Source organism: Cyanistes caeruleus, chromosome 12, assembly GCF_971803275.1.
Source record: "Cyanistes caeruleus chromosome 12, bCyaCae1.hap1.1, whole genome shotgun sequence".
NCBI classification, from domain to species: domain Eukaryota; kingdom Metazoa; phylum Chordata; class Aves; order Passeriformes; family Paridae; genus Cyanistes; species Cyanistes caeruleus.
In genome coordinates this window covers 14,905,716-14,915,033 of record NC_141712.1, presented here as the reverse complement: position 1 = coordinate 14,915,033, position 9,318 = coordinate 14,905,716, and the positions used below count along the sequence as shown (strand labels likewise).

Sequence of the window (9,318 nt, the reverse complement as noted above, 5' to 3'; positions counted from 1 at the left end):
CCCGTTCTAGAAGAGAAGCATCTGGGGAAATCTTGGAGCCATTTCCAGAACCTAAAGGGGTTACAGGAGAGCTGGAGAGGAACCTTGGACACTGCCATGGAGTGATAAAACAAGGGGGAATGGCTTCAAACTGAAAAAAAAGGCAGGTTAAGATTAGATACGAGGAGGAAATTCTTCCCTGATAGTGGGGTGAGTCACTGGCACAGGTTGCCCAGAGAAGCTGAAGCTGCCCCATCCCTGGAAATGTTTAAGGCCAGGTTGGATGGGGCTCTGAGCCTAAGAGAAGGTGACCCTGTCCATGGCAGGGTGTTGGAATAACAGGTCCCTCCCAACCCCAGTCATTCCAGAATTCCCTGTGTTTTGTCCAACTCTCTAGGACTGTTTGCCACTCAGTGATGCCAAACCATCCCTGGAACTCTATTTGTTTTTACGTTCTCTCCTTTAGTTTTGGCTCCAGCTCCAGGTAATCCCAGGGTCTCCCCAGATGGTTGCCCATGGGAAGAAGCATTGTTCCACAACAGCCTTTCCTGTCCTTTTCCTCATCTTAAAGTATTAAAGCCATTAGATCAAATCTGTCAAGCAACCTGGGAAATGTTCTGGCTGAAGGGATGGCAAATTCCCCCTCTCACCCAGTTCAGCTGTGACTTGGGGCCGTCAGTGCCTTTTCATCCCTTTGCCAGAGGGTGTGGTTCCATCACTGGACTGCCGCTGAGGGCAGTGAAATGGCACAAGATGGATATAATTTTCACACTGTATTTTGTTTGCATGGCCAGGTTTTGGGGGGAGTGGGGGGCATGTCTTAAGGGGTAGCTTGTGTGGGAAGCTGCTAGGAGCCTCCTCCATATCCAGCAGAGTCAGTGCCAGACAGCTCCAGGACAGACGTGTTGCTGGCCAAGGCCAAACACTTCAGCCACAGTAGTAACACTTCTATGATAACATATATAAGAAGAAAACAAGTTATTGTGCAGATGTAATTGCAGCCAGAGAGGAGTGGAGTGGGAATATGTGAGAGGAATAGCTCTGCAGACACGAAGGTCAGTGCAGAGGGAGGGTGAGGAGGTGTTCCAGGCACTGGAGCTGAGATTCTCTTGCAGCCTATGGTGAGGCAGCTGTGCCCCTTAGGTCCATGGAGGGCGTGGGAATGCAGAGATACACCTGCAGCCCCTGGAGGAGCCCATGCTGGAGCAGGTAGATACCTGAGAAGAGGCTGTGAACCCATGAGAAACTCATGCTAGAGCAGGGTTCTGGCAGAACCTGCAGACCTGTGGAGAGAGCCCACGCTGAAGCAGGTTTCCCGGTAGGACTTGTGACCCTGTGGAGGACCCAAGCTGGAGCAAGCTGTGCCTGAAGGACTGCACCCCATGGAAGAGTGATCCATGTTGCAGCAGTTTGTGGAGAACTGTTGCCCATAAGATGGAGTCACATTGGAGAAGTTCATGGAGAACTGTCTCCCATGAGACCCCGTGCTGGAGCAGGGGAAGGACTCCAACTCTTCTCCCTGAGCAGCAGCAGGGAACACATGTGATGAACTGACCATAACCCCCATTCCCTGTCTCCCTGCACTGCCGAGCAGGAGGAGGTAGAACTGGGAAGAAGGGAGTGGTGGAGAAGGTATTTTTAAGGTATTTTCATCTTACTTCTCATTATACTGCTCTGATTTGGTTACTAACAAATTCAGTTAATATCCCCAGTTTCAGTCCGTTTTGCCTGTGATGGTATTTGGTGAGTGATCTCTCCTGGACCTTATCTCAACTCATGAACCTTTGTTACATTTTTTTTTCTCCCATGTCCAGTTGCAGAGGGAAGTGATAGAGTGGCTTTTGTGGATGCCAGGCATCCAGCCAGGGTCAACTCACCACACACACAGAAGGTGGCAGGGTTTGCTCTTACAGACAAAAGTTGCTTTATTTGGAAAGGTTGCATTTGGATGGAGGGTCTGATCGCCTGAACATGACAGCTCATCATTGTCCAGTTGGAAAGGTCCTTGGAGCAGCATCTCCAGCTGGAGCAGGAGAGGTTCCACGAGCTTATGCCCCCTTAGTCCTGCCCAATCACATCCCATGTAAGTGGTTATGAATTACTTTAAACTATGCAACATCTCTGAACTATGTTAAGTGTGTACATTCCACTGTTGCAAATGGTCTGTGCAGTTTGGGTGATGCTGCAGCAGGAGTCAGCTGGGGAGGCCATGGGATCATAGAATCAGAGAACCATTTAGATCGGAAAAGACCCCTAAGACCACCAAGTTCAATCCATCCATCATCCATCGGATGGCCAGATCCGCCCACTCCCTGCAGGGTGGGGACATGTGGAAACATAAGGGTCATTGTTCTCCATTGACTTTAGGTGCAACAGGAGCTCCTGGGGGATGATTCTGTGATTCGGTGATCCTCAGTGCTGTCCCAAAGCTCCTGAGTCCATCAGTCAGATGCTTCTCTGGGAGTTCAATCCATCAATTGGTTCAAGTCTCTTCTGCAGGAAAGAGCTAGGGAGTACCTGGACCACCCTGGGGCTGGATGTTTGCCTGCAGTGCATGTGCCTGGGCACAGCACTGGCTCTCAGCCACACCAAAGTCACACCCAGGGGCAAAACTGAATTTTATCATAAGATCACAGACCAATAGTTTGGGCTGGAAGGGACGTTAAAGACTATCTAGTTCCAACCCTCCTGCACAAGTAGGGAAACCTTACACTAGACCAGGTTGCTCAGAAGCCAATGCAGCCTGTCCATGAACACTCCAGGAATGGGACAGGAATTATCCTTCTATCACACTTAAATGTTATAGGTGCTGTTATAACAAACTCTGAGGAAAGGGGCCACTCTGGTCAACCCTGGAGGGTTTCTAGGTTTCTCAGCCTGTTCTCTTGGCTGAGAAACACTTGTTTGTCCTGGCTGCTCTATCTTGAAGTACTCAAGGGACATTCACCTGTCCTGACTGCTCCATCCCAACTCTGGCTTCGGCATTGCACAAAGGCCAACAAACTGCACTGTGCAGAATCAGCGAGTCCAGCCTCGCTTGCCTGACCTTGGGCAAGGGGAGGGACAGGCCTGGGATCCCAAGAGGGAGGGAGGTGGTGGGAGAGAATGTCGCAGTGCAAGGACAGGGATAGTGCTGGCCCTGAAAACCAAAAGACTCAGATTTAGTAGAGCAGGGAAGGTACATAAAGCAGCACACCAGACACCTAGCCCAGGGCATTCCCTGCCTGGGCAGGACCCTTGGCTCCCTTTGCGTCTTTCCACAGCCACCAGGAAAAGTGGATCATGGGTATGGACCAGAGCCAAGAGATTGAGGTGCATGCAGGGAATTTCCGAGAACCAGGAGCTGATGCAAGTCCTCATGGGAACATGCGAGATAACCAAGTAGCAAAAGGCACCAGCGGAGTTCAGGCGAGAGCAGTGCAGCCACAGCCAAAGCAGCATGGCAGGGTTCCATGTCCGCTCCCTTCTGGTGACTGGAGCCAACCGGGGCATCGGCCTGGGGCTCGTTCAGCATTTCCTGAGGATGCCAGACCCACCACAGTGGATCTTTGCAGGCTGTCGGGACCCCAAGGGACAGCGAGCACAGGTGAGGCTGGGCAGGGGGAAACTGGATCAGGAATGGTGTTTGCAAGGGGCTGGAGCTACAGTCAGGAACCTGCAGCACAGGTTGGGTGGCTTGGGACACCACAGGACAATTTGTGCATGGGATATGTGGAGGGGAGAATGGTACATGGTATGTATAGAAGGCACAGAGCCCCGTGGGTTGTAGCAGCTGGAGCAGGTGTTGGACATAAAGTTGTGCAGGGATAGTGATGGAGTGGCATGGACTTTGCCTGGGAAAGGCTGAGTCTCTGCACAGCCCCTCCAGCCTCTCCATGCCTACACAGTGCCCTCTCTTACAGGAGTTACAGAATTTGGCCTCCAAGCACCCCAACATCATCATCATCCCGCTCGGTAGGTGCCCTGAGGTGGAGATCCTTTGCCCCAGTTCCTCTGACGAGTGCCCAGGCTGGGCACACCCTGGGAGCCCCGTGCTGGGAGGGAGCTGTGCCAAGGGGCTGGTGCCTGCAGGGCCATTGGGCACTGCCACTTCTGGGGGAACAGAGGAGAGTCCCCCATGGGGACACAGGCTCTGACCTCCCCTGTGTTGGCTCTGCAGAAGTTGCTGACCCTGCCAGCATCAAGGCGGCTGCAGCCAAGGTTGGGGAGCACCTGGGGGATTCTGGGCTGAACCTCCTCATCAACAATGCTGGAATTCTGAAGCTGAACACACTTGATACTGAAATACTGGAGGACATGAGTGAGATTTACACCACTAACACAATTGGGCCGCTGCTGATGGGCCAGGTGAGACCCTCACCCATGTTGGGCTGTCCTGGGGAAGCATTAAGGGCATGGGAAGGGGTCCTGCCTCCACTCTGGTTACCAGTGGGCTCTCAGTTGATGAGAAGCTCATGGAGCATTGAGCTGGAATTCTGGAGCTGGAGCCAGACTGGCTGGGGTAATGGGAAGAGGACATTCTTCCAGTGCTGGTGTCAATGTTGCCCACTGTGGAAGGAGCTGGTGCTGTCTGCCCTGTGCCATGTCTGTGTGTGCTCCTGTCCCTCTGTCTCCTCACAGGCATTCCTGCCCTTGCTGAAGAAAGCTGCCCAGGGGAGCCCAGGCTCAGGGCTGAGTTGCAGCAAGGCTGCCATCGTCAACATGTCCAGCACTGCTGGCTCCATCACTTCTGTCTTTGGCTGGGACATAATGCAAGTCACCTCGTACCGCTGCAGCAAGGTATTGTCACACCTTTGCTCCCCCTGCCCAGCTGTGGGTCCCCTTGCAGCCCCCCCTTCCCCTCCCACCACCGTCCCTGCATTGTCTCCCCACAGGCTGCTCTGAACATGCTGAGCAAGTGCCAGTCCCTGGCGTACAAGGAGCACGGCATCCTCTGTGTCGCTCTCCACCCCGGCTGGGTGCAAACAGACATGGGCAGCTCTTTCGGACACCAACACACGGTAGGAATTCCACCAGGGCGGGTCCATCAGAGCCCCTGTGCTGATTTTCCATGGGTGGGAGTTGCTGTCCTGAGCCCCTGCCCCTGGCTTCCCTGCCTGCCCAATCGCTGCTGGGGCAGCTCTCCCTGTCCTGGTCTTGGGTGCTGGGTGTCTCCATCCCCTCAGTTCTTATCTCAGTCCCTTCCCCTCAGGTTGTCAGCTTTCCCTTTGCCCTGGAGCAGATCTTTCCCCTGGCTCTAGCTGTTCCAGGGCCCTCAGCCAGGCCTTGGGCATGGGCTGCATCTCCCCCTCTGCCCCACAGCCCCCTGTGACAGTGGATGACAGCGTGCAAGGGATGCTGAAGGTCCTCTCCTCCCTCTCTGAGAAGGAGACCGGCGCCTTCCTGGACTGGGAAGGGAAGGTCAGTCCCTGGTGAGACACCACTTCAGGATCCTGGCAGCCAGGAGAGACCCTGTGCCACTGCTTCTGTGTTTCCCAGATCCTCAATAAACTTGTGCCAATAGCCTCCAGCTCTGTTGTGCATTGCCAGCTCATGAGATGGCCCCTTCCCAGATATCCCACTCCTCATGCTGGATGCAGTGGTGCCCACAGCTGCCCTCGACCCACGGCTGTCACTGGCATTCCCATGAGTGTCCCATGGCACTGGGACTGCCCTCTGGAGACCTCCCCTCCAGGAGGCACTGGAGAAGCTGGAGCAGGGTCCCTCTCCTGAGAGAAGAGAGATTTTCTGAGCCCCTGCAGGACTGACTTTCACCTGTCCCAGCTGGGCTGCCTGAGGGGCTGGGGGTCACAGGGACCAGCTGCCTCCTCCCCTCAGCTGGGGATGCCTGGTCACAGGTGGGACAGAGGGACACACAGCGCTCGGGCAGAGCACAGGGATCCTGCCCCAGGCTTGGAAGGGGGGTTTGAGACTGGGTGTGGAGACAGAGCAGAGAGGCATCAGCTGCCAGAGTTTACAGAGGTGGGGGTACAGAGGGACCACAGGGAACACATGGCATGGGAAAGGAGAGGCTGTTTCCCAAACTGATTCCCTCTCCCCGGCAGTGTGGGGAGGGCTGAGGGTGAACATGGCTGACCATGCAGGGTGATGAGCCAGCGAGCAGAGGCTCCAGCATGGGCAAGAGGTGCTGTCCATTTTCCCCTCACCAGGGCAGGCTGTTCCCTTCCCAGTCGAGAAAGGTTCCGGAGGTGTCCTGTGAGAGGCTGGCCAGCACAGTCAGGATGCCCCTCACGCTGTGCTCCACTGTCAGCGGTGCCTGCAGAAAAAGACAATGGACTGTAACAGAGAGCAGCTCTTGGGGAGGGTGCATGCCCAGGAGCAGCATCCATGGTGCTCATGGGGATATTTTTCCTTACTGCCGCACATCTGTTCTCCAGGCTGGGCTGGGGAGACAGGGCTGGCTATCCCGTGTATTTATTCAGTATGTTGCACCTTGCTGCCTGCTCCCTGCCTGCTCTGCTCCAGAAGATGGTCCTGGCAGCCCACAGTATCACACAAGATCCCCCAAGTGCCCCTGCCCTCCCCAAGACATGGTGATTCAGTGGGGGTCCTGCTGACCCTTCCCTTCCCAGCCCAGTACCTCCTCTGTGCCCATGTCAGTCTTCACCCAGCCAGGATGGATGGCCATGCACAAGATCCCCTTGACCTGGAGTTCCGCAGCCAAGCACCTCGTCACCATGTTCTGGGCAGCCTGGAAGAGGCACAGCCCTGCCAGCACAACCCGGGGAGTGGGTGGGCAGGAGAGGAAACATTTTCCAGGAAGAAAATGTCTGTGGAGGTGGGAAATGGGACTTGGTCCTGGGACAAAGCATCAGCATGACCTGCTGGAAAGGCTCAGTCCTGGCTTCTGCTGTCCCAGTCTCTGTGCTTCCACCTGGGAGAACCGGGCAGGGGGTGGTGGCTGGGGCAGGGGGTGACCCATGGGCTCCCTCCCCTCCGTGGGCACCGTGCCTGGGACAGCATCTCCAGCACCTCCCCTGGCGCCTCACCTTGCTGGCCCGGTACGGGTACATGGGGGCCTCTGGCACCCTGAGGCACAGCCCGATGGAGCCCAGTTTGCTGGAGATGTTGATGACAGCAGCCCGGCTGCAGCTCAGACCCTCCTTCCCTGCACCCTTCGCCGCATGCTCCAGGAGTGGCAGAAATTCCTGATGCAGAGACACCAATTCTTCATTGACATGCAATAGAATCCTAATTTAAGGACCATCCTGGAGGGCTCTGTCACACACTGTGGACAAGCAGCTGGACAGACACTCCTGGCAGAAGTGCAGGGGATGGGGAAGCTACCCCAAGGAAGGGCCAGGCTCCAGCCAGCACAGTGAGCTGGCACAGTGAGCCTGGTGCAGGTAGGTGCTCCAAGTGGGGAAGAGCTTGGAAGCATGGGGGATACTGGCTGGGCTAAGCTGCTGAGCTCCTCTGGGTAGGCAGGGGAGGTGACTTTATTCCCATCAGGGAACATCTTCCCAAGCAGGAGAAACCCAAAAGGTCCAGACATACCTTCACAACCTGGAGTGGTCCAACCACATTGGTGGCAAACACATCGAGCATCTCCTGCGAGTCCAGGGACTGCAGTGTGGCGTGGGAGCTGATGCCTGCGTTGTTGATGAGGAGATTCAAGCCTTGGTCCTTCAGATGATAGCCCACAGCCTGCATGGCCCCTTGGATGCTGGGCAAATTCACTGTGTCTGCCAGGGAAAAAGCAAAGTGAAGGATAGCTCTGATGGGACACAGCACTCACTGGAAATTGTGCTGTGGCTGGAAGCAGCACTTCTTATCCAGAAAGGATGCAGCAGGTTTAGCAAATTAAGCACATTGGAATGTGCAGCACTTTGTCCTTACCTCTTGGTTTTGCAGCCTCAGCTGAATTAAACCTTAATTCAACTCATTTTGGTCATGTGAGGGCTACTGGTAGGAAAGACTTGTCTGTATTTACTTTCTATATTCAAGGAATTTATGATTTTACAAGGGATGCTTGGTACCTGCACACTGAGACTCCCAGGTTTATTTCCACAGGGAAATAAAGCTATTTTTTCCTCCATGCTGTTACCCACAAAGTTTTGGAGCTGACAGATGAGCTGAGGTGAGTACAAGTAATAAAAGATTTGGGATGTAACCTGCAGTATTTGGTTGCAGGCTCTGAAACTGAGCTTCCCTATCCCTACTCACCAAGTTGTGGGGACAACCCCTCTCAAACAACAAGGCACAACTGAAATTGAGCTAACAGGGATAAGCTTCCTCTTTGCTTAAATATTGGTATAGCTTTTGAAATTCTGACATGCTTCAATTGCAGGATTTTTCTGACTCAGGCAATAAAAGTGGTGTCTTTTAAAGTTTGTGTCCAGCTGTTAGGGTTGATTGTTAGGATTTATATCCTGTCCTGGATACTCACCAACTGAAGTGGCTGTAGTTTTTTTGTTTAAAAGGGTCATATAAATACCTTCAGAATGTGAAACAGGAGGGTTAGGCCAACATTAAATTTTATATTTTGTCTTTTAATACCTCAAGTATACCACAGAGCCCTTAAAACTGTGAATATTCATGTGTATGGGCAGGTTGAAATGTGCCCTTGTACCCATGCACATTTCTGTGTCTGTTTTTTGCAGATGTCAATGTGATGAGCCTACTGGGAGTGGGGGACTACAGGGCTAGATTCCTCTTTTTTATTCTGCAACACTTTGGCCCCTGAGCTGTGTTTCTGTTTTCATGCTTAGAAAAGGGTAACTTAGCAAATGTTTCCAAGGCTGAAGATTTCTTCCTTGGAATATTTTGTACACTGATGGGCAGAAAAAAAATCCTTTTTCCTGGCGTTTTTAACTGTCCTGATGTTTTTATGATGGTAAGCAAGTATGTGAGTGGTATAAGCCTTGTTGCTATCTTGTGTTGTGCAGTGCAGACCTTTGTAGAGATGTCCTGAAAGCATTTGAGGGAAATACCATGGGATAATCTGCTTTGGGACTGTGTGAGGGGAAGGAGCCTTGGGATTTGAGACACTTTTGCATGTCCAGTTGCAAGACAAACCACAGAGAGCTTTGGAGTTACTTCTTTGGATAACAATGGGATGAAGTTCAAGGTTCTGTCACTCCACCACATGTTAAGGATCTTTTGGTCACATGGTGAATGATTAACTGCTCTGCTTGGATTAGCTGAGTCGTTGCTCCAAGGCACATGGGACCAACACATTTTTAGTCCTTAACCCCCAAATCTGCTGAAATAACAAACTCTTGTCTCCCTGGAAGAAATAAGGGTAGGAAGGAAAGAAAGAGGGTGAAAAGAAGTGACAGATCTTACACATTTTTGAGGTTTTTTTAAAAAAAATTCTTTCTGAAAAGTCCATGCCTG

At 52.9% G+C, this 9,318-nt stretch overlaps 1 protein-coding gene across 1 annotated transcript; it reads left to right on the top strand.

Moving 5' to 3' along the window:
- Positions 1-3,411: 3,411 nt before the first annotated feature.
- Positions 3,412-5,488, top strand: LOC111934519 (uncharacterized). The gene is made up of 6 exons (XM_086847409.1): positions 3,412-3,565; positions 3,882-3,933; positions 4,139-4,326; positions 4,600-4,758; positions 4,854-4,979; positions 5,281-5,488. The coding sequence occupies exons 1-6, from the start codon at positions 3,419-3,421 to the stop codon at positions 5,392-5,394; spliced, it is 786 nt and encodes a 261-aa protein (XP_086703535.1). The 5' UTR covers positions 3,412-3,418; the 3' UTR covers positions 5,395-5,488.
- Positions 5,489-9,318: the final 3,830 nt, after the last annotated feature.